The 25,567-nt window shown below is 37.8% G+C and overlaps 3 protein-coding genes across 3 annotated transcripts in view; 2 read left to right on the top strand and 1 right to left on the bottom strand.

Moving 5' to 3' along the window:
* Window positions 1-3,373, top strand: part of LOC149453979 (gastrula-specific protein 17-like) — a 31,876-nt gene extending 28,503 nt beyond the window's left edge. Inside the window, exons 3-4 of the mRNA XM_089687965.1 lie at window positions 2,041-2,406; window positions 3,194-3,373. Of these exons, the coding sequence (XP_089544091.1) occupies window positions 2,041-2,406; window positions 3,194-3,373 (546 nt within the window). The remainder of the gene's footprint in view (window positions 1-2,040; window positions 2,407-3,193) is intronic.
* A 4,595-nt stretch (window positions 3,374-7,968) lies between these two features.
* On the bottom strand, window positions 7,969-16,574 carry LOC149453978 (gastrula-specific protein 17-like). Its single transcript, XM_089687964.1, has 3 exons — window positions 16,506-16,574; window positions 9,661-10,026; window positions 7,969-8,871 (listed from the first exon to the last, which is right to left on the bottom strand). The coding sequence occupies exons 1-3, from the start codon at window positions 16,572-16,574 to the stop codon at window positions 8,692-8,694; spliced, it is 615 nt and encodes a 204-aa protein (XP_089544090.1). The 3' UTR covers window positions 7,969-8,691.
* A 122-nt stretch (window positions 16,575-16,696) lies between these two features.
* LOC149453977 (gastrula-specific protein 17-like) lies at window positions 16,697-20,509 on the top strand. The gene is made up of 3 exons (XM_089687963.1): window positions 16,697-16,735; window positions 19,197-19,550; window positions 20,339-20,509. Exons 1-3 carry the CDS (start codon window positions 16,697-16,699, stop codon window positions 20,507-20,509), a joined length of 564 nt encoding a protein of 187 aa, XP_089544089.1.
* The last annotated feature ends 5,058 nt before the right edge of the window (window positions 20,510-25,567 follow it).

Here is a 25,567-nt window from a genome sequence, read left to right as displayed (position 1 = left end):
AGAGGTCACTGCTGGAATGTTCTTAATGCCCTGTGTCTATAAGACACTGAAGATGATGAAGACAAGCTGTTGCAGGATCAAAACCTTGTATAGTATTACTTTTAATAAGGCATGGAAAAAACAGGAATATACTGTATATATAAAATTATTGTTTCTTTTGTTTTTGCAAAATTTGTTTTTCCCAAAGCTGTTTTTTTACTTTGTTTCTATCATCTCTAGTCAACAATCACATAACTTTTGCCATTGCATATTTCTTAAAACGTGAGACATTGATGATGTAAAATGATTTCACTTTATTGGTTTGCAAAGCAAATATTCATCATGTTACATTATTCAGTAAAGTGCTGAAATTTCCAGATTTTCACTGTGCGCATGTTTAATTATTTCTTCCTCACCTATCTCCCTTTACACAATTGTCTGCCAATGTATGAAACTGATTAGGAGCTGCTATTGGTCAGTGAGGACAGTCCCCATATTTACATGTGAAAGAAAAAAAGTTTCTACCCTCATGGACATAAATACCAGCCAGAGGAAAACAACATGCAGACATCTGGAGAGAGCTAAGGCTAAGGTAAGCTAATGGAATTTCTACAATTTATTTTCTCTTGTAAATGTGATACAACCTTGTAAAAGTTTGTGAAGCCTGAACAAATATTTATTTGCTATTGTAAGGGATTTAATCATTTCAAAATTTTAGATTTTCAAAATACATTGTAGTATGCTAATCATTTGTGGCTATATCGGCTGAGGTTCTTTAAAGTGTATTTCTTTTTTTGCAGCTACATTAGGATAACATACTTTATATTTGTTACATGTTCCCATTCACATGACATGGATTAATAGTAATAATAAATAAGTTAAAAAGAAATGTAGTTATTTCATCCCTGAAGGAAATCTGTTTGGCTTTCTTAATAGCTGCTGTTCCTCTCTGATCCCACCAAATGTATTTTCATGCATTTTGCTGGAATTTTATCAGCACAGAAAAAATGTATTGACTCCATAAGGCCAGCCATGTCAATGAAATACTTTGGATCTGCTTCTGCTCTCCTATAGACAATCTGCCCATTTACAAAAGCAGCTAGATAAAAGTTGTTTGACCAAACCAACTGTAAGGTACATTGCCATTTACAAATAGGAGATGTACACACATGTTTTGTGCAGAAATCAACTACAAAAAATGAACTCAGAACTATACCATCCCCAATAAATTCTCATGTTGCCATGGCAAAGAACATAGGAAAGTACCTATTTTGAAAGTCTGTTTCACATCTGAATAAGAGATTCAAATCTGGGAATACAAACGTACTAAAATTTGAATACACTATAATAAGGGTTAAATCTAGGGATGGGCATGACACCTTATGTAAATTAATTTTCATGAGTATCTCAATACACTAGGACTTTCTGATTCTTCACACTGCGGCACTAATGAGGGACCCATTGAAACTTGCCAGTTTATTGTTTATATGTCATCTTTTATTATCCTATTTAAATTTTAACTGTATACTATGCCTCTGATGAGAATATATATATATCATTGGTTATAATGTCATAATACTAGAAGAGGGAGGTTTATACTTTGTTAGACACTAAAAGATATCACTGCCACCTTTTTGCCTTCTATACCTCTGTAAATCCTGTATGCTGTATTTTGGATGTATTAGGCTGTATTTTGCCATTCAAATGAATTGAAATGGAGTCTTTAAAAAAATGCAAAACGACTCCTATGGTCACATGACAATGCCATAAAACATGCCTCCTGGTGTCCATTAGCTCTAACACCAGGTTGGGTCTGTGGAGTATAGAGATACAAACTGTGCATGTGTATATGAAATGTGTTTAAAGTCAGATCTCTCAGCACTCAGACAGTACACAGCTGATCGCAGTCTTATGCATATGACTATTTTACGACCTCCGGAAAGTGTGCTCGTGCACACTTGGTCAAATAACAAGAGCTGGGTTCCAACAAACTTTGTTAAAAGTTTAAAAATGTCAATGTGTTTGTTTCATTTCAGGTAAAAATAGACTATATCACAATAGTGCAAGTCTCCCACTTTGACAATGGTTCCAGAAGTGATGTTCCCCTTCCCCACCTCATCTTCAAGACATGTTTCACCAAACGTCTGGTATCCACCATCACCAAACGTCTGGTTTCCACCATCACAGCACTGGTGCAACAAGAATGGAACACCCCATCAGGGTGGCAGAAACCCTTACAACAACCAATGGCATAGTCCCCAAGGGTACTGGGGTCCACCTAGGCAATGGTCTCCAAACAGATGGGAGCCATCTCGCTATTGTCGCCGTAGTTGGGGACCAAGCCCAAGAGCACACCAAACTTCTCATTTTAAGCACAGTCCAGAGCACATGTCAGTGTATCGTGAAAGGAGGGATGAAAAGACACAGGTAAGAATAATTGCATTTTCACTGTGTTTGCAAAGATGTTTTCACAATGAAATTGGGGGAATAGTGGGGGAACTGGCATTTTCAGAAGGAGATATCAACATTAGTAAGCCCCATATTTCTAAAAAAAAATGGCTTATAGGTTAATTTGCAAACAGTATTGCCCGTTCTCTCTGAATTATAGGCAAGTTAATGAGTTTGAAGGTTTGGTCCTTAAATATTTGTACTTTATTTTCAAAATTGGCCTGCTGTGCCAAAAAATTTCTTTATAGGTTTCAATTACATTAACTGAATCCATAATAATATTAAAGAAGTATGGCTAAAGTTTTTTGGGCCATACTTCTTCTAGGAATCACAGGAGTGCTCTTAGTTCTGTACTCCTGTGTCCTAGATTCAGCCAACAGCGGGCTTTAGTCCAGCCTCTGCACGGATCCTGACAATAAGATCCGCACAGATGCCACATCACTAGTTGGTTCAGCCTCTCAGCAGGCATCGGATTGATGCTGCAGCCATCTAGGCTAGTAAATATGTTTTTTTTTTTTGTCAACCCATACTTCCCTTTTAATTAACATATTGGAAGGAAATTATGGTTAACTGAATATTTAGTGAGTTGTAAAATTAGAAAGAAAGAAAAATAGTTGATTAAACAGACTTACAGTTTTTATATAAGAGGAACTTGTGGAGAACGTAGATGCCCTCATTCAACAGTAAAGTGTTTCTGGAACTTAGCATGAATGTTGGCAAACATTGTTTGAGGCTTTTTCTAATGCTGAAATTATTTTCTTTCCAGGTTTCTTTCAAACAGAAAAGAGGTTATACTAAAGATATCAGTCACTACTACAGCCCATCAATGGTGGAAGACCCCTGGGCAGAACTGCAACCCAAAGACCCTAAATCAACACCACAAAATTCTGCCAGAGTACATCACAGCATTACTGCTGGCTCACAGACACCTAAGTTAAATATTTAGATGGATATTATAAGGTTTGAACATTGTATTATATTTGCATATTTACATGGCTCTTAAAGTCCTACTGTGGCTCTTTTATGTAGATTTAAAAAATTCTTAATAAACATGATGTTTTATTCTATGATACTGTGTTTGTTTGTTTGTCCAGATCTCTCTTGCATATACTGTATATCTCTATATGAAATTAAAGGGGGTACCAAAATATTTAGAAAAGAATATTATAATATCAGCATTAGGGCCCCTATTAGTATACTCTGTACACATAATATTAGTGGTTGAAGATTCTATCCCACTATGGCAGGCTTTCTCAGCCTTTTCAAAACTGAGGAACCCTTGAGATAAGTTTCCACTCTCAGGTAATCCCTGCTAATAATTTTTTTAACTATAACTCACAGTAAATTAGCATGATGGTCAGTGGGAAAATTCCCCACTTATTTATAGCCAAACAGATCATTTATGTCAATGATTACTTATTTTATAGACAGACATTATTCAAAGAAACCTCCGCAGCTTCTGGAGGAACCAAACCGTTCCACAGAAACCTAAACATAAAATGTGTAGTGCAGCGCTATAGGAATCTAAAAACATATATAAGATGCAAACGCCTGAGGCTAAAATTCATAATAAGATTGCTGGTATAGCATAGAATAAAATAGCAAAATGGTGACATATATATATATATATATATATATATATATATATATAATGTCCGTATCCGATGTGAAATAATGTATCCCAACAACCATGCACTATATATAACCAAAATGCAACAATAAATGTCCAATAAGTGTTGGAAGTGATGTTGGTACATGAAAATAATAAGCTGGACAGGTGACTTCTCTACTCCCAGTGACACATGTGATCCGGTGACATGCGGGGAAGAACGGTAAAATTGCACACTCACCAGAGGCACAATGTAAATGCCCATTTACATCAAATAAGCCAGAGGTCCCCTCTGTCCTGGGAAGGATGCAGACTGGAATGGATAACTCTTCTGTGGATAAGGGTGATGGAAAGACACTTCTAGAGGTCCCCTTTAAAGCTGGCTGCGGTGGGGGTCTGCTTTGAGATTTCTCTCCTCTGTGCCCTGGGATGGTCACCTGGGGATACTGGGGGATTAAGTGCTTGTGTGGAGCAAAAATAGTATTCATAGTGTAGTAATTATTCATAGAAAAATGAATTTATTGTTATAGGAATTAAAAATGCAAATAAACACACTTAGGCAAAATAATTCACATGGGTAAAGATTGACAATAATATAATCCTTAGAAAATAGATATATGCAGCATAAAGCTGCTCTGTGCACTGACCAGTATGATGTTATCTTTAAGGGATCAAGTTAAGGTTTGTTTTTTTGTGTTAGTTTAAGAGTTAATGTGAGGCTGAGGATTAAGTGAGGGTCTTCAAACCTTCTAAACAAAGGGCCACTTCACTGTCCTACAAACTTTGGGGGGGCTGACTAGGGCCAGTGAGAGTAAACAATGCCTTATCTTTGGTGTCAGTGGAAGGACTAGTGCCTTGGTGTCAGTGGTAGGAATAATGCCTCATCATTGGAGTTAGTGGGAGGAATAGTGCACTGACTGGCACTGCCTGGCACTGATAGGCGACACTGACTGGCACTGATAGGTGACACTGATTGGCAGCACTGATAGGTGGCACTGATTGGCATTGATAGGTGGCACTGACTGGCACTGATGGGTGATATTGAAAGGCAGCTCAGATGGGCACTGATATATGGCATTGATATACACTGATATGTGGCACTGATGGGCACTGGCACGTGGCACTAATCGGCACTGGCACTGATTAGCACTGACAGGTGGCACTTCTGGGGCCACACTGATCATCAGTGCCCTGATGATCAGTGTACATGTCCCCTCCGTGGAAAGCCGATTACTGGCTCTCCTCTCCCCTCGAACTGTCAGCGTGACAGCTCGAGAGGAGAGAAATGCCGATAACCGGCATTTCCGTGTTTACATGTGATCAGCTGTGATTGGACACAGCTGATCACATGACCGAGCCGACATCTTCGGCTCTTTCCGTGACACAGCGGACCGGCGATCACCACGCTGCGCGCTCCCTGAGCCGCGCATTCGCAGTGAGATTCAGAGGATCGCAGCTATTCTCTGATCATTCACAGTTCATGACACTCAGGAGATCAGCGGAGAACATGTTCAGCCCTTCACTGGAGATCTGTGTTCTCCCTCCAGATTCTCCAGCCCAGAGCAGGAGAATCGGAGGGACCGCAAACTAAGCAGAGATAATTTACCTCTACTTAGTAAACTGATCTTTTACGGTAATCTCGTGAGATTATAGTAAAAGCAGCCGTTTTCCAGCGTATGTAGACCGTTCTCCCTTAGTTCGGAGAACTGATCTACACCGCTTCATAAACGGCATTCACAGGAGAACGGTGTTCTCCGAGAATTCCGGAGAACTGAGCAGCGATCATTTACCGCTGGTTCATAAACGGACACCTAAATTAGTTATTCCAGGTCGACTTCTTGGAACTCAGTGACTCACAAAGTAGTTAAGCAAACTTAAAGTGTATCTAAACTCAAAGACAAAAGTTTAATACTGTATATTACAGTTTACTAATCCTTAGATGTGGTGGCTGCATTAGTTTTCATTTTTAGGCTAAGCACATTTTCAGTAAGTACAAAAATACCTTGTTGATCCAACCAGAAATGTTATAGTGGTCTATTGCTGGCTGATTTCAGCATTGAAGTTGTTGAATCTGCTTTCCTGTCAGCTGATCTAGATCGTATATATGGTCATCACAAACCTAGGCAAATTTCACTATTCTTGCTACTTTGATTCATTGAACCTACCACTGGAAATTAATCCTTAACTACTTAATCCAGTGGTCTCCAAACTGTGGCCCGAGGGCTGGATGTGGCTCGTTGCTTGCCTTTATCTGGCCCTTGAGGCTCTATTCCTCCCACTGGCACCAATGATGTGAAACTTTTCCTCCCACACTGATAACAATGATGGGACACTATTCCTCCAACTCACACCAACAATGGGGCATTATTCCTCCCACTAACATCAAAGAAAGGGCACAATTCCTCCCACTGACAACAACAATGGGGCAGGATTTCTTCCATTGATGCCAACAATTGGGCACTATTTCTCCCACTGATACCAATGATAGGGCACTATTCCTCCCACTAACTCCAATGATGGGGCATTATTCCTTCCACTGACACCAAAGATACGGCATTGTTTACTCTCACTGGACTCCAGGACATTTTCTACTCCCATTGGCCCTAGTCTGCCCCCCCCCCCAAAGTTTGTAGGACAGTGAAGTGGCCCTTTGTTTAGAAGGTTTGAAGACCCTCACTTAATCCTCAGCCTCACATTAACTCTTAAACTAACACAAAAAAACAAACCTTAACTTGATCCCTTAAAGATAACATCATACTGGTCAGTGCACAGAGCAGCTTTATGCTGCATATATCTATTTTCTAAGGATTATATTATCGCCAATCTTTAGCCAGTGTGTTTATTTGCATTTTTAATACCTATAACAATAAATTCATTTTTTATGAATAATTACTACACTATGAATACTATTTTTTGCTCCACACGAGCAGTTAATCCCCCAGGATCCCCAGGTGACCATCCCAGGGCACAGAGGAGAGAAATCTAAAAGCAGACCCCCACCACAGCCAGCTTTAAAGGGGACCTCTAGAAGTGTCTTTCCATCACCCTTATCCATAGAAGAGTTATCCATTCCAGTCTGCATCCTTCCCAGGACAGAGGGGACCTCTGGCTTATTTGATGTAAATGGGCATTTACATTGTGCCTCTGGTGAGTGTGCAATTTTACCATTTTTCCCCGCACGTCACCGGATCACATGTGTCACTGGGAGTAGAGAAGTCACCTGTCCAGCTTATTATTTTCCTCTACCAACATCACTTCCAGCACTTATTGGACATTTATTGTTGCATTTTGGTTATATATAGTGCATGGTTGTTGGGATACATTATTTCACATCGGATACGGACATTATATATATATATATATATATATATATATATATATATATATATGTCACCATTTTGCTATTTTATTATATGCTATACCAGCAATCTTATTATGAATTTTAGCCTCAGGCATTTGCATCTTATATATGTTTTTAGATTCCTATAGCACTGCACTACACATTTTATGTTTAGGGTTCTGTGGAACGCTTTGGTTCCTCCAGAAGCTGCAGAGGTTTCTTTGAATAATGTCTGTCTATAAAATAAGTAATCATTGACATAAATGATCTGTTTGGCTATAAATAAGTGGGGAATTTTCCCACTGACCATCATGCTAATTTACTGTGAGTTATAGTTAAAATAATTATTAGCAGGGATTACCTGAGAGTGGAAACTTATCTCAAGGGTTCCTCAGTTTTGAAAAGGCTGAGAAAGCCTGCCATAGTGGGATAGAATCTTCAACCACTAATATTATGTGTACAGAGTATACTAATAGGGGCCCTAATGCTGATATTATAATGTTCTTTTCTAAATATTTTGGTACCCCCTTTAATTTCATATAGAGATATACAGTATATGCAAGAGAGATCTGGACAAACAAACACAGTATCATAGAATAAAACATCACGATTAATACAAATTTTTTAAATTTACATAAAAGAGCTACAGTAGGACCTTAAGAGCCATGGAAATAGGCAAATAATAATACAATGTTCAAACCTTATAATTCTTATATTGAAAAGAGGCCACAAAATATCCTGTTCACAGGACCACAATGCAAAGATAAATGTGTACAAAACATCCTCATGAAAAGAGCAATCATAGTATGAAAAGTAATTCCCGGCAAAATTATGTGTAAAGTAAAATATAGAGCTTCTCAAGAAGAAATGGAGTCAAATATAAATGGAAGCCGAAGTTCTTCATTTTACTGATACGTGAGCTACTAATATGGATTACTGAGCCATGGTAGATATAGTCACATGTGGGCAGATCAATTGACGATTAACATGGGATGCAGATAAAGCTTATGCAATTATTATAAAGACAAAGCTGATTTTAAGGTCCATCCTGTCTCCTTTCCCTTCAATCATAAGACCACAGACATTGTAAGTCAGCATACAAGCAACTTGAACTTGTTGAAGGTGGCATTTACACCTCACCAGAATCTTGACTTGTTCTGCTGTCTCTAGATTTAATCTCTGTAATAGGGGAAATGTTTACTCTGTGCTGACTTACATGGAGGACAGGATTACTTGCATTTCTTTTCCTGAAAGTTATATTTGTGGTATCCTTAAATGCCATTTATCTTGTCTTCTCTCAAGGTATAATATCCATCTAAATATTTAACTTGGGTGTCTGTGAGCCAGCAGTAATGCTGTGATGTACTCTGGCAGAATTTTGTGGTGTTGATTTAGGTTCTTTGGGTTGCAGTTCTGCCCAGGGGTCTTCCACCATTGATGGGCTGTAGTAGTGACTGATATCTTTAGTATAACCTCTTTTCTGTTTGAAAGAAACCTGGAAAAAAAATAATTTCAGCATTAGAAAAAGCCTTAAACAATGTTTGCAACATTCATGCTAAGTTCCAGAAACACTTTACTGTTGAATGAGGGCATCTATGTTCTCCACAAGTTCCTTTTATATAAAAACTGTAAGTCTGTTTAATCAACTATTTTTCTTTCTTTCTAATTTTACAACTCACTAAATATTCAATTAACCATAATTTCCTTCCAATATGTTAATTAAAAGGGAAGTATAGGTTCACAAAAAAACAAACATGTACTAGCCTAGATGGCTGCAGCATCAATCCGATGCCTGCTGAGAGGCTGAACCAACTACTGATGTGGCATCTGTGCGGATCCTCAAATTATTGTCAGGATCCGTGCAGAGGCTGGACTAAAGCCCGCTGTTGGCTGAATCTAGGACACAGGAGTACAGAACTAAGAGCACTCCTGTGATTCCTAGAAGACGTATGGCCCAAAAGACTTTAGCCATACTTCTTTAATATTATTATGGATTCAGTTAATGTAATTGAAACCTATAAAGAAATTTTTTGGCACAGCAGGCCAATTTTGAAAATGAAGTATAAATATTTAAGGACCAAACCTTCAAACTCATTAACTTGCCTATAATTCAGAGAGAACGGGCAATACTGTTTGCAAATTAACCTATATGGCATTTTTTTTTAGAAATATGGGGCTTACTAATGTTGATATCTCCTTCTGAAAATGCCAGTTCCCCCACTATTTCCCCAATTTCATTGTGAAAACATCTTTGCAAACACAGTGAAAATGCAATTATTCTTACCTGTGTCTTTTCATCCCTCCTTTCACGATACACTGACACGTGCTCTGGACTGTGCTTAAAATGAGAAGTTTGGTGTGCTCTTGGGCTTGGTCCCCAACTACGGCGACAATAGCGAGATGGCTCCCATCTGTTTGCAGACCATTGCCTAGGTGGACCCCAGTACCCTTGGGGACTATGCCATTGGTTGTTGTAAGGGTTTCTGCCAACCTGATGAGGTGTTCTGTTCTTGTTGCACCAGTGCTGTGATGGTGGATACCAGACGTTTGGTGATGGTGGATACCAGACGTTTGGTGAAACATGTCTTGGAGATGAGGTGGGGAAGGGGAACATCACTTCTGGACCCATTGTCAAAGTGGGAGACTTGCACTATTGTGATATAGTCTATTTTTACCTGAAATGAAACAAACACATTGACATTTTTAAACTTTTAACAAAGTTTGCTGGAACCCAGTTCTTGTTATTTGACCAAGTGTGCACGAGCACACTTTGCTGAGGTCCTAAAATAGTCATATGCATAAGATTGCGATCAGCTGTGTACTGTCTGAGTGCTAAGAGATCTAACTTTAAACACATTTTCATATACACATGCACAGTTTGTATCTCTATACTCCACAGACACAACCTGGTGTTAGAGCTAATGGACACCAGGAGGCATGTTTTATGGCATTGTCATGTGACCATAGGAGTTGTTTTGCATTTTTTTAAAGACTCCATTTCAATTCATTTGAATGGCAAAGTACAGCCCAATACATCCAAAATACAGCATACAGGATTTACAGAGGTATAGAAGGCAAAAAGGTGGCAGTGATATATTTTAGTGTCTAACAAAGTATAAACCTCCCTCTTCTAGTATTATGACATTATAACCAATGATATATATAAATATTATTATATCAGCATTAGGGCATTAGGGCTCCTATTAGTATACTCTGTACACATAATATTAGTGGTTGAAGATTCTATCCCACTATGGCAGGCTTTCTCAGCCTTTTTCACTGACCAATAGCAGCTCCTAATCAGTTTCATACATTGGCAGACAATTGTGTAAAGGGAGATAGGAGAGGAGAAATAATTAAACATGCGCACAGTGAAAATCTGGAAATTTCAGCACTTTACTGAATAATGTAACATGATGAATATTTGCTTTGCAAACTAATAAAGTGCAATCATTTTACATCATAAATATCTGACATTTTAAGAAATATGCAATGGCAAAAGTTATGGGATTGTTGACTAGAGTAAATTTCAAAAAGATGATATAAACAAAGTAAAAAAACAGCTTTGGGAAAAACAAATTTTGCACAAACAAAAGACACAATAATTTTATATATACAGTATATTCCTGTTTTTTCCATGCCTTATTAAAAGTAATACTAAACAAGGTTTTGATCCTGCAACAGCTTGTCTTCATCATCCTCAGTGTCTTATAGACACACGCCATTAAAACATTCCAGCAGTGACCTCTTCTACAGATTTCACACTTTCATTTCTTTTACTGCTGGTATCTCACTGTAAGAATAAAAATTGATAATACCATGTAACACAAGTAACCTGATGAATTTTCCATAATGAATCCCCACGGGTTCAATGCGTTGTACTGTTTATGTCTCTTACGTAGTTGGGAACACACTGTTCAAATTTTTTATGTTGAACCCTTGATTATATGTTTTGTTAAATTTGATATGTCCAGATGGTGCTAGAGTGCCTTATGAGGAAATGATTATTTCTATTCTAATATGGTTTGTTCTGCAATAATCCTTTATTGTGTTTTTCTATTGTTGGTGATTATGATATGGGCTGTAATGACGATCTTGCGGATGTAAGTCTTATTTTCAATAATAAAAATTGATTATGGAAAAAAAATTGATAATGCATCTATTCCCATATTTATGTTTGCCCCAGAGCTTAGTGAATGTGATGAAGTTTCACTGTGATCCCCAATCCGCTCAATGAAGCTCGGTACTGGGAACTGAAATCCACGGTGTCCTATTTCTTATACTGGAAAAATGGCTGCTTCTTTTTCTATGCATTTCATGGATAAATCAGCTTTCTCAGAAGAAAATAGTCATCAATGTATCTTTATACAAGTAGTACCTAATAGCCATAGTAATATTTGACTTGTTTCTAAAGATGAGAAGATTAGAAACTATGAACAAAAGTAGGCAGTTGCCCAAACAGACCAAGCAGATTAACCTTTTCTTCCTTTGGTTTTATCACTTTTTTTTTGAATTGGCCTCCCATGCATTAACATTCTCTATATTTGTATGTTAATTTAAAATGCAGATATTTATACATTTTGCCACCCAGCCTGGGGTGACACCCTCTATTATTGTATCTAGATATTTTTAGGCATTTCTTTCCATCACCACCATGCTATTGTCCCACACTAATTAAATAACAATACATTGCTCACCTTTACTCTGCTGGGGAAGAAGGGGATTGTTTAACTATTCCAAAGAAAACTGTTCTTTGGAGTCTGTTGCTATTTCTATAATATATATTACTGATGTAAGGTGCTTTACTTCATAAAACATTGAAAAAGGAAACGGTAATCCTTGATGACTGGAACATATAGTATATTCCACTGATCTATCCAAAATATATTAACAGGAAAGAAATATATATTTATCTAAATATATATAAAAGTCCGCCACAGCCCTATACAATGAGGTACATAAAGAACGGATCAGCATAAAGTTGTTATCCCATACCAGTGTCTGAAAAAGTTATTACAACAAAAAGGGGACAAAATGTCCACTCTTAAAATATGTATTTCTAAGCAGTGAGGAGGTAAGCTTTATACTTAGAAGACTAACCTAAATACTACACTGAATTCTTGGATTAATATGCTTCACTTACTTTAGTGTTCAAAAGCAGCAGTAAGTAGTGACCCCTTAAGGTGGATTATTTGCTCTCGACTTTCTGACATGTCTAAATTGGGTGCCTGCTCTAATATCTATTTTCTCTTCAAAAAATGTGTATTGATCATATGTGTGAAAGTCTGGGAAGTTGTAAGAGTTGCCCCAATGCCCACAGTAGACCAAGGTGACTTAAATATAGAAGTGTTCAAGTGTGAATTCCCACCTTAAGTAATCTCTTCTGATCTCTGATTATGTTCTGCCTCCAGGGCTTTTGTTTGTTCTCTATTTATCTATGTTGCTCTGCATATTATTAATTTTTGTTAGGGATTTCTTATCTGTACTTTATGTGATTTATCTGACTTTTATGACTGGGTTTGTCTGTATTAGCTATCACTATCTTATGTTCCCTATAAGGTATCATTCATTTAGAACTTTCTAAATTTAAGAATGTATTAATTTTAGTTTCTCACAATGAAAATCTATCAAAGGTCAATCATGTTAAAACTACAAGACTACACATTTCCAGATATGTTTCCTATTAATTTTTAATCCATCTTTTACATTTCTAATGTTTGGAAAGATCTGTATTCTAAGTCCCCGAGTGCAAGTGTATGATTTAATACTGTACATCTATTCAAATAAACAATGCTACACTACATTGCTGGAGATCCCACACATGAATGATACAGAGGACCCTTTGGACCTTTATCACCTTGCTGCTCAGAGGTGTTCGCCTAAATAATTATTGCATAAACACTATCTGCGTCCCATACATATGTCCAGTTCAGCCATGTTGACAGTTTTTTGATCTGCCCGCACATGTATATATTGACTAGGGTCCAGCAATCTATATTGGTAGTTCACATTATGGTATTCTGAAATCTTCAGCTTCATTTATATTTAACTGCATTTTAAATGGGTAGAGAATACATGGTGGATGTAAAAAAAATGTTTTTTTAGGGTAAAAACTTTTTGCATTATGGTTGTCATTTTCAAGCAGACTTTTTGTTACATATCATGAGGATGTTGTGTTTTTAACATGTCCTGTGCATAAGCCATGTTGCGACCAGTCCAAAATAATATTCACTATTGGGTAAACATTAGTAAAACATTTAAATATTAACATCCCTGTTGGTGCCCAATAGTATATTTTTATGTAACAGTATTTAGTAATGAATGTTATTATTTCAGCATCTGTGCTCCAAATAATATATTCCATGCACATTCAATACACAAAAGTCATCAACGTTTGACCTCATCAAGTATAGTTAATATGGAGTAAGGACTTATAAAAACTTGTATAAGTTTTTACTTTCAAAATAAATATCATTTTTATAGATATATAAATGGATAAAATCAAAAGGCAACATACAGTTTATAATTTCAAAACAAATCTAATTTTTATAGAGGTCATATAGGCATGAAATCAAAAGACAACATACAATTTCATCTAAGATTTGGAATTTTATATTTCTCTTATGTTGTCTCCTCCGCTTGTCTTGGACTAACAAAATAGTGGTGGCTTCTGTTTACTTTAAATATTACAGATCTCGCAAAGAATGCATGGAAATATACTGAAATAACTCATTATACAACTGTGTCAGGAGATAAATATTCCATCAATCAGTACAAAAAAATGATGGCACTCCAATGATATGATACTATGGTGTCCTTTTAAATATATGAGTGAGTAAAAGGCTTACCTCCTCACAACTTGGGAATATCAATTTTACCAGTCAACATTTTTGTCACCTGGTAGTGATAACTTTGTTGGTACTGCTTTGGGATAAAATAAAACTTTATGCTGATCCTTTCTTTATCCCATTAAACTGTAGAAGGATGTGGCGGACTTTTTTATATAGTTTGTTAAAATATTAGTTGCCCGTTAATATAATTGGAATACACCAATGGTACATATTATAGAAATTGCAATAGACTGCAAATAAAAGTTTTCTTTTGAATATTTAAACAACCCCACCTGACAAAGGTGTGGAATACATTGTAATTTAACTAATGTGGGACAATAGCATGGTGATGACAGAAAGAAAGAAATTGCTGATACTAGCTAGATACAATAATAGAGGGTGTCAACTCAGGCTGGGTGAAAAAAAACATGTAAACACCTACATTTTAAATGAATATATAAATATACAGAAGGTTAATTCATGGGGGGTATTTAACAATGTGAGAAAACAAACAAAGGAAAAAAAGTCAATCTGCTTGGTCTGTTTGGGCAACTGCCTACTTTTCTTTACAATTTCTAATCTTCTCATCTTTAGAATTAATACAAATGCAACAAATGAAGTAGTAGTACACAGTAGTAGCATGTAAGTTGTAAAACATACAAGGAAAATATTATTACTATTTCTATTAGGTTCTACTATTATAAAGATACATTTGCGACTATTTTTTTTATTGGGACATCTGAGTCATCCACGAAATGCATAGAAAAAGAAGCAGCCACTTTTCAAGTTTAAAAATATAAACCTGCATCCTACCTGATCCATGGGACATGTTTTGCTTGATGGTAATTCAACTTTGAAAAGGACTCATCTGTAGGTATATGGACTAGTAATGATATTGGATGTAAAGCACAGTGTATGTATGCACAAGTAGTCCTTGACATGAAGCTTTCAGCACAAAAACAAATGATACTTGTTAAGTTGGGTTAAGTTAGGTATCCCAAGTCAACTTCTTGGAACTCAGTGACTTACCAAGTAGTTAAGCAAGCTTAAAGTGTATCTAAACGCAAAGACAAATGTTTAATACTGTATATTACAGCTTACTAATCCTTAGATGTGGTGGCTACATTAATTTTCATTTTTAGGCTAAGCACATTTTCAGTAAGTACAAAAATACCTTGTTGATCCAACCAGAAATGTTATAGTGGTCTATTGCTGGCTGATTTCAACATTGAAGTTGTTGAATCTGCTTTCCTCTCAGCTGATCTAGACCGTATATATGGTCATCACAAACCTAGGCAAATGTCACTATTCTTGCTACTTTGATTCCTTGAACCTACCACTGAAAATGAATCCTTAACTACTTAATCCAGTGGTCTCCAAACTGTGGCCCGAGGGCCGGATGTGGCTCGTTGCTTGCCTTTATCTGGCCCTTGAGGCTCTATTCCTCCCACTGGCACCAAATATGTGAAACTTTTCCTCCCACATTAGTAACAATGATGGGACACTATTCCTCCAACTCACACCAACAATGGGGCACTATTCCTCCTGCTGACATCAAAGAAAGGGCACAATTCCTCCCACTGACACCAAAAATGGGGCAGGATTTCTTTCATTGATGCCAACAATTGGGCACTATTTCTCCCACTGATACCAGTGATGGGGCAATATTCCTCTCACTGATACCAATGATGGGACACTATTCCTTCTTATAATACCAATGATATGGCACTATTCCTCCCACTAACTCCAATGATGGGGCATTATTCCTTCTTATAATACCAATGATGGGACACTATTCCTTCTTATAATACCAATGATATGGCACTATTCCTCCCACTAACTCCAATGATGGGGCATTATTCCTTCTTATAATACCAATGATGGGACACTATTCCTTCTTATAATACCAATGATATGGCACTATTCCTCCCACTAACTCCAATGATGGGACACTATTCCTTCTTATATTACCAATGATAGGGCACTATTCCTCCCACTAACTCCAATAATGGGGCATTATTCCTACCACTGACACCAAGGCATTAGTCCTTCTGCTGACACCAAAGATAAGGCATTGTTTACTCTCATTGGATTCCAGGACATTTTCTACTCCCACTGGCCCTAGTCTGCCACCCCTAAAGTTTGAAGGACAGTGAACTGGCCCTTTGTTTAGAAAGTTTGAAGACCCCTGACTTAATCCTCAGCCTCACATTAACTCTTAAACTAACACAAAAAAACAAACCTTAACTTGATCCCTTAACGTTAACATCATACTTAACCCCTGTAAACCTATGCATACCTTTTCAGTGCCAAAAAAATTCTCATCAAAAGCTTCCTCTCCTAAATCTTCCAATGCCTGGATCTCCATATTACAACACTGATTTGATAGAAAGGACAAGACGACCAGACATTTTATAACTGTTCAGTGCTGAAATGATTCCATCCAACCTTCCCATACATGGGCACACTCACATCTCATGCATGTGAAGCATGAACCCTTCTTGTGCTACTATTATGTTTGCAGAAAGGGTAAACAATGGATCACCCATTGAAAATGTCCCACTCAGATAAAGGGGGTCTCCTGTGCAAAACTGACAACTTTATTGCAATCTGGTCCTACCAAAAACACACATTTATAATGTCTCTGGCGCCTTTACTTTCATTAAAATGGAGATATTGAGCCAATCAGTGGCGACTTCGGATTGATTTGCTAAAGAGAAAAGGGATGTTCACTTTGCAAGGTAAACTGCACTTTGTGAAGGAATCTGCCCCAGAGCTTAGTGAATGAGGTGAAGCTCTGCAAAACTTCCATCATTCTATGATTTGTAAGTAAAAATGCATTTTTTTTTCATATTCTTTCATTTGATTAAGCATACTTTGCACAGTGAAACTTCACCGCATTCACTAAGCTCCAGGGCAAATTGTCTTGCAATGTGAACAGCAATTTTGACTTTAGTAAATTGAACCATTCAAGTAAAAAAATTGACAGAAATCATAAATATGGGAATATCAGCATTATCAGTTTTTATGCTTAAAGTGAGATACCAGCAGTAAAAGAAATTCAATTAAAATGTGAAATGGATAGAGGAGATCACTCCTGGAATGTAATGAACGGTGTGTGTCTTTAAGATACTGAGGATGTTGAAGACAAGCTGTTGCAAAGGCAAAATGATAAATAGTATTAAGTTTTCGCTCATCCCATCAAGAAAAAAAAACCAGGAATATACAATATATATATGAAATTAATGTGACTTATTAATTACAAAATATGTTTTTCCTGAAGCTGTATATTGTTTCTATTATCTTTTTGAAATTTACTCTAGTCTACAACCAAGTAACTTTTGCCATTGCATATTCCTTTTTGAAATGTGAGACATTTATAATCTATAATGTAAAATGCTTGCACTTTATTTAATAATTTGTCATTTTGCATATTTCAGTAAAGTGCTGACATTTCCAGATTTTCTCCGTGTGCATGTTTAATTATTTGTTCCTCTGTACCTCTTTTTACACAATTGTCTGCTAATGTATGAAACTGCATAGGTGTGGCTATTTGGTCAGTGAAAACAATCCCCACATTTACATGTGAAAGAAAGCAAAAAAAAGTTTCTGCCCTCATGGACATAAATACCAGCCAGAGTAAAACAACATGCAGACATCTGGAGAGAGCTAAGACTAAGGTAAGCCAATTATATTTATTCCCTAGCCAGTGAACAATTGCACAGCCACTTATTTTTTTTTCCTTGCTGTTTTGTCACCTTTCACTTTTGTGTGTGTTTCTCCTCACTAGGATGATGGGTGTGGGTCCTCAGGCCTGCCCCGAAGTCTAGGGGGAGGATGCCTGGCCATTAGGTTCCTTTCTCCCCTGTTCCTGGGGGGGGGTCTCTCTCTTCGAGAGAGATCCTTGACCTAGTACTTCAGCTAGCCACAAGGAAAGGGGTCCACCATGCCTTTTGGCTAGGAGGACCATGTTGGAAACCCTTTGTCCCTGTCAGGAGACTTGCGCCCCGGGGGATCATGGTAGAGGTCCTACCCCTTCGGGGGTGGTCAAAAACTCACCCTTAACTGCACTTTTTTGTGTTTCTGTTTTTGCACCTTTGTATGTTTTTTTGTACACTTATGGGTTTTAGTTTTTTCGCACCTCTGCAGGCAAAAGAATAAAAAAATAATAAATTAAATATCCCTGGATCTCCTTCTGCTATCCTATAGACAATCTTCCAATTTACAAAAGCAGCTAGTCAGATGTGCTTTGACAAAACCAACTGTATATATAACTATATATATATATATATATATATATATTATAGCCTACATTGCCGTTTTCAACATTTCATTGGCCATAATGTCATAATACCTGAAGAGGAAGCTCTGAAAGTTTGTATTTTGTTAGTACTTTTAGTTAGCCACTAAACAATAATCACTTGGACCACTTTTTTGCCTTCTATACCACTGCATTGTTTTGGGGAAAAATCCTGCATGCTGCGTTTTGGATGTGTTGGACTGTACTTTACCATTCAAGGAAATTGAACTGGAATTTAAAAAAAAATGCAATACAACACACATGGTAACATGACAATACCTCATTATAATTCATCTTAAAACATGCCTTCTATTAGCTCTAACGCCTGGTTGTGTCTGCTAAGTATAGAGATGCACACTTGTGCAATACATAAAAACTGTACATGTGTACATAAAAACTTGTTTAAAGTCAGATCTCTCGGCACTCAGACAGTGCACAGGAAAGTGTGCTCGTGCACAAGAGTTACAGGTCTTACTGTCCTATACACATTCATAGGACAGAAAGGTATATGTTCATATGCAAAGTGTGGGGTAGGGGGTTATAAGGAGTCAAGATGTTACCTAGAATTTCTCCATTCTATATTCTGTCAATTACATTATTAATCTGGTAAAAATCAAGAGCTGAGTTGCAACAAAGTTTATTGAAAGTTTAAAAATGTGAATGTGTTTGTTTCATTTCAGGTAAACATAGACTATATCACATCAGTGCAAATCTCCCACTTTGACAATGGGTCCAGAAGTGATGTCCCCATTCCACACCTCATCTTCAAGGCATGTTTCACCAAACGTTTGGTATCCACTATCACAGCCCTGGTGCAAGTATGGAACAACCCCTCAGGGAGGCAGAAACCCTTACTACAACCAATGGCATAATCCCAATGGGTACTGGGGTCCACCTAGGCAATGGTCTCCAAACAGATGGGAGCCATCTCACTATTGTCGCCGTAGTTGGGGACCAAGCCCAAGAGCACACCACACTTCTCATTTTAAGCACAGTCCACAGCATGTGTCAGTGTATCGTGAAAGGAGGGATGAAAAGACACAGGTAAGAATAATTGCATTTTCACTGTGTGTGCAAAGATGTTTTCATAATGAAATAGGGGAAACAGTGGAAGAACTATTAGTAAGACCCATATTTCTCATTTTCTTCAAAAAAATGGCTTGCAGGTTAATTTGCAAATACTATTGCCAGTTCTCTCTGACTTTTAAGCAAGCCAATAAGTTTTGAAGGTTAGGTCTTGAAATATTAGTACTTCATTTTCAAAACTGGCCTGCTGCTTTCATAAATTTCATTTATAGGTTTGAATTACATTAACTGAATCCATAATAATATCAAAGGAGAAGTATAGCCAAAGCCTTTTGGGCCATACTTCTCCTGGGGATCACAGGCGTGCACTTAGTTCTGTACTCCTGTGACCTAGATTCAGCCAACAACGGGCTTTATTACAGCCTCTGCACGGATCCTAACAATAATTTTGGGATCCACACAGATGCCTCACCAGCAGTTGTTTCAGCCTCTCAGCAGGCATCAGATCAATGCTGCAGCCATCTAGGCAAGTATATAAGTTTGTTTATTTGTGAACCCATACTTCCCTTTTAATTAACATATTGGAAGTAAATTATGGCTAACTGAATATTTAGTGAGTTGTAAAATTAGAAATAAGGAAAAATAATTGATTATATAGACTTACAGTTTTTATATAAGAGGAACTTGTGGAGAACGTAGATACCCTCATTCAACAGTAAAGTGTTTCTGGAACTTAGCATGAATGTTGGCATTTTTTTTCTAAAACACTGTTTGAGGCTTTTTCTAATGCTGCATTTTTTTTCCAGGTCTCTTTCAAACAGAAAAGAGGTTATACTAAAGATATCAGTCATTACTACAGCCCAGCGATGGTGGAAGACCCCTGGGCAGAACTGCAAGCCAAAAACCCTAAATCAACACCACAAAATTCTGCCAGAGTACATCACAGCATTACTGCTGGCTCACAGGCACCTAAGTGAAATATTTAGATAGATATAATACCTTGAGAGAAGACAAGATAAATGGCATTTAAGGAAACCACAAATATAACTTTCAGGAAAAGAAATGCAAGTAACTCTTTCCCCCATGTAAGTCAGTACAGAGTAAATATTTCCTCTATTACAGAGCTTAAATACAGAGAGCGCAAAACAAGTCAAGATTCCGGATTCTGGCGACGTGTAAATTCCACCTTCAAAAAGTTCAAGTTGCTTGTATGCTGACTTACAATGTGTGTGGTCTTATGACTAAAGGAAAAGGCGACAGGATGGACCTTAAAATCAGCGTTGTCTTTATAATAATTGCATAAGTCCTATCTGCATCCCATATGCATGTCTAATCCACTCATGTTGATTGTCAATTGATCTGCCCTCATGTGGATTTATCTACCAAGGTCAACTAATCCATATTGGTGTTTCACATATCAGTACAATGAAGAACTTTGGCTTCCATTTATATTTGACTCCATTTCTTCATGAGAGCTCTATATTTTACTCCACACATAACCTTGTGAGAGGACCTGTCTGCATCCCATATGCATGTATAATCCACCCATGTTGATGGTCAATTGATCTGTCCATATGTGGATTTATCTACCATGGTCAAGTAATCCATATTGGTGGTTCACATATCAGTACAATGAAGAACTTCGGCTTCCATTTATATTTGACTCCATTTCTTCATGAGAGCTCTATATTTTACTCCACACATAACCTTGTGAGAGGACATTATATGCACATTGTTTTCCCGGGAATTACTTTTCATACTATGGTTGCTCTTTTCATGAGGATATTTTTGTACACATGTATCTTTGCATTGGGGTCCTGTGAAAAGGATATTTTGTGGCCTCTTTTCAATACAAGAATTATAGTGTAGAACATTGTATTACATTTGCACATTTACATGACTTGAGGCCCTACAGTACATCTTTTATGTAGATTTAAAAAATTCCTATTAAATGTGATGTTTTATTCTATGTGTTTGTTTGTTTGTCCAGATACCACTTGCATATACTGTATTATTATATCAGCATTAGGGCTCCTATTAGTATACTCTGTACACATAACATTAGTGGTTGAAGGTTCTCTCCCACTATGGCAGGCTTTCTCAGCCTTTTTAAAACTGAGGAACCCTTGAGATAAGTTTCCACTCTCAGGTAATCCCTGCTAATAATTATTTTAACTATAACTCACAGTAAATTAGCATGATGGTCAGTGGGAAAATTCCCCACTTATGGATAGGCAAACAGATCATTTATGCCAATGGTTACTTTTTTTATAAACAGACATTACTCAAAGAAACCTCAACAGCCTCTGGAGGAACCAAAGAGTAGAGAAAGCTACTCTAAAAGCTATTGTTGTGTTCTGTAACATTATCTCCATCAAAAAAAATGTTTTTTATCTTCCCTCCCCCTCCAACATTTTTAAATGTACTACAATTTTTTTTCATAATATAAAAACAAGATCGAAAATGGAAATAAAAGGCACAAGCAAGGGACTTGGACTATTAATCAAAATCATCAGGACAATTAGAGACTTAACATCTTTCCAAACATTATCAAAGTAAAAGATTGGTTCAAAATGAATAGGAAAGAAATATGCAATCCTGTATATAGTTACATATAGTTATATAGTTGGTAAGGTTGAATAAAGACACTGGTCCATCCAGTTCAACCTGTGTCGGTGTGGATGTGTGTGTTTATGCCAATACCATTTCACTATGGTTGGTGTCACCTGGTGCAGTAAAACATGGTGTCACCCCTCCCCCACACACCCCCTGCTAGCCTGCCACAGTGTTCTGTCCTGCCACTGTGGAGTGACAGCATGGCCAAAAAAACCCAGAGATGGCATTCCCCTGTGCTGCATTGCTGCTAGGACATTGCTAAGACACTTTCAGCTGTTACTGCTCAACCACACCATCACAAGAGTGAACCCTCAAACTCTGACACATCTGTGGTCCACTATCTTCTCCATGACATCATTGCTGGGCTTAGAGCTGCTGCAACGGGGGGTTACAGCTCATGTGAAGGGGTTTGCATCAGCTGGGAGTGTCTTAGCCGCATTCTAACAACAAGGCAGGAAAGGGGATGGCATCTCTGGAAGTTTTTTGGCCCAGCTTCAGGGTGGTGGTGGTGGGGGGGTGTACGTAAATGGCCTACACCTATAGCAAGGGCATTATTGAACTTTAGTCAGAGCTGCGCAGATTATTTTTTGTCCCCTTATCTGCTTAGACAGTTTTCTGGGCAAAGGTAAACTAACTCTTTAAAATCGTGTTAGTGTTCAATCAGTTGCTAATTTATTTTGGGCTGTTCTATCACTAAAATTATATTTTTTTCACTTTTACGCCCATTTTCTATGGATAACAAAAAAGAAATATCCATATGTAATGGCTGTATGCATGTCTGAGTACCACTCAGTCACTGTTTTCAGCCTCCTATTGATTTTAGCAAGCCACTGACAACTCAAGTTTTACACTGATTGGGCAAATGCATCCATGTGCATGAGCCCCCTTGCAGACAGTGTGAGAGCCTATTCACACCAGCTTCTGCATTGAAACACAATGGCTGGTGTGCAGTGTGATGCAGTGGGATCACTGCACTGCAAATGTGGCGTTCATGGCACATCGCATTGGTCCCTTTTTTTTTTTTTTTTTTTAAACAACTTTGTGAAATTGTCATAAAGTGACATTTCATTAAGTTGTATTGGCTGACACTCTGTGCTAGGCAGTGGATTGCTTCACATTGCGCTATGTCAAAAAGATACGGGCTATCATAGGTTTGTTTTTTTCATCGCACAACACCGCAAAGCAGTAGTGTGAACAGGGCAGATAGTAAACAAGGCAATTTGGCATGTCTTGCTGTGGGACTGTGCTGGAATAGCTGCCAAACATAGTCCCACCATCTGGTGAGAATGGACCCTAAAGGGGCACAGGGGTGATGAAGAAGCACAGGGTGAAGATTATGGAGCAGAGGACTTGTCTTTTCTGTCTATGTAGTCTGCCCCCCCTTACCCCAGGGTTAACCCTCACAATGCTGGCCCATGCACTCATCATACACCGCGGACCCTCCAGTCTCATGCAGAAACCTGAAGCATCTGTTCTTAAAGAGTCAGATGATGAGGATGAGCAGAAAGTTGAACACCAGCAGCTCCAGTGCTCCCTGGTACTGGAAGAGCACTAGAGTCTGGAAAGATGTCGCTGTCCTGTCAGCCTTGCACTTACTCTGGACCATACTTTGGGCTCACTTTCATATAGCCCAGCTCCTAAGAAGTAGCAGTCATAGCCAGCAGTGATAGGCAAACCTGCCTGCTTGTTCAATGACTGGGAAGCTCGTGCTGCATGCTAGGAGTTGTAGCTCTCCACCTGTCAGTGTTCTCTTTCTGTCAGTGTACGCCAGCCTATGAGCATGGACGTGGCTCTCCTACCCTAGCCTGTCACATGCTACTTAATGGTGTCACCCCTCTGGCAGGTTTCACCAGGGTGCAGTCCGCACCCCTATAGCGACATTACTGATACTAAGACGCCCATCTAAGAGTTTTTCTTTAACTATAAATGCTTCCCACTGACACTACTAATTTGTAGAAGGGAGTTCCATATCCTTACCGCTCTGACCCCCTACGCAGTTGAAGGTTAAACCACTTCTCCAATTTAATTGAGCGGTTGCATGTCTTCTTACGCTCCCTGAAACTTAATATTTTTTTCCCCTATGCTACAATCATTAATGAGGCATTTGTACATCACTATCATATCTCCTCTCAAGCGTCTCTTCCCCAGGGAGAATAACTTTAATGCTTGTAGTCGTTCCTTGTAATAGGTAATCCAGTTCCCTTATTACTTTTGTTGCCCTTCTCTGGACTCTCCAGTTCCAGCACTAGGAACACAGCACTGGATGGCATACTCCAGATGTGGCCGGACCAGACTTTTGTAAAGTAGTAAAATTACAGTTTTATCTCTTGAGTAAATACCCTTTTTAATGCATATGAACAGTCTGCTAGCTTTGTTTGCTGCAGCTGTGATCTACTAAGACCCCCAGATCTTTCTCCATCCTGGATTCCCCCACAATTTCTCCCCTAACAAGTAACTTGAATTTATATTTATAGCCCCCAAGTGAATTACTTTACATTTTTCAACATTAAACTTCATTTGCCATGTAGTTGCCACCCCTTTATTTTATTGAGGTCTTCTTGTAAAGTTTCTATATCCTGCTGTGAAGTTATTACCCTGCTTAGCTTTGTATTGTCAGCAAACACTGAAATTGAACTATTTATGCCAACCTCTATATCATTTATGAATAAATTGAACATAAGTGGTCCCAAGACAAAGCCTTGGGGCACCCCATTTACCACTCCAAAACATTCTGAGTACAAGCTATTCATCACCACCCTTTGGACACACCCTCGTAACCAGTTTTATACCCTATGGCCCATGCCAAAAGACCTCAATTTGTAAATTAAGTGTTTATGAGAAACTATATTAAAAGCTTTTGCATAATCCAGATACACCACATCCACAGGCCTTCATATATGTAGATTACAGCTCACTTCTTAGAATGTGAACAGATTGGTCTGGCAAGAACGATCATTCATAAATCTATGCTGATTACTACTAATGATACTGTTTTTATCAGCAAATGATAGTAGTTTCTTCATGATTAATCTTCAATAGATTTTCATAGAGAGAAACTACAATAAATACATCTTGAGTTTTAGAAAGTTCAAAATAAAATGACACTTTATAAAGAACAGGAGATAGTGATAAAGAGAAGTGCTAAAACAGAAGAACCCGGTCATAAAACAGTCCGATAAATCACAATAAGGTACGAATAAAAAATTTCCCTAAAGAAATAAATATTACATGAGGCAACACAGATTAATAGAGAACAAACTAAAGATCAGGAGGTAGAAATTAATCAGAGTATAGCAGTTGAGACTTATAAATGCAGGAGTTCAGACTTCTTTATTTGGGCCATCTTGATTGCATTGTTGAACTCTACCTTTAGTGTTTATTGAATGCCCAAGCAGCAAGGCTCTTTTCAGACAGGCTTA

The sequence above is a fragment of the Staurois parvus genome, unplaced genomic scaffold (genome assembly GCF_062004578.1).
Source record: "Staurois parvus isolate SC_StPar_1 unplaced genomic scaffold, SC_StPar_1.0 ptg000442l, whole genome shotgun sequence".
In the NCBI taxonomy this organism is placed as follows: Eukaryota; Metazoa; Chordata; class Amphibia; order Anura; family Ranidae; genus Staurois; species Staurois parvus.
The sequence above is the reverse complement of the archived record's forward strand: the minus strand, read 5'-3'. Positions and strand labels throughout refer to the sequence as shown.

Bases quoted from the DNA above. Each gene is read 5' to 3' on its own strand.
- LOC149453978 (XM_089687964.1), bottom strand. From the start codon at position 16,574: ATGGAGATCCAGGCATTGGAAGATTTAGGAGAGGAAGCTTTTGATGAG. The intron at 10,027-16,505 runs GTATGCATAGGT...ATATCACAATAG, and splicing joins ATTTTTTTGGCACTGAAAAG to TGCAAGTCTCCCACTTTGAC. The intron at 8,872-9,660 runs GTAAGAATAATT...TTTTTTTTCCAG, and splicing joins GGAGGGATGAAAAGACACAG to GTTTCTTTCAAACAGAAAAG.
- LOC149453977 (XM_089687963.1), top strand. From the start codon at position 16,697: ATGAACCCTTCTTGTGCTACTATTATGTTTGCAGAAAGG. The intron at 16,736-19,196 runs GTAAACAATGGA...AGGTAAACATAG, and splicing joins CTATTATGTTTGCAGAAAGG to ACTATATCACATCAGTGCAA. The intron at 19,551-20,338 runs GTAAGAATAATT...TTTTTTTTCCAG, and splicing joins GGAGGGATGAAAAGACACAG to GTCTCTTTCAAACAGAAAAG.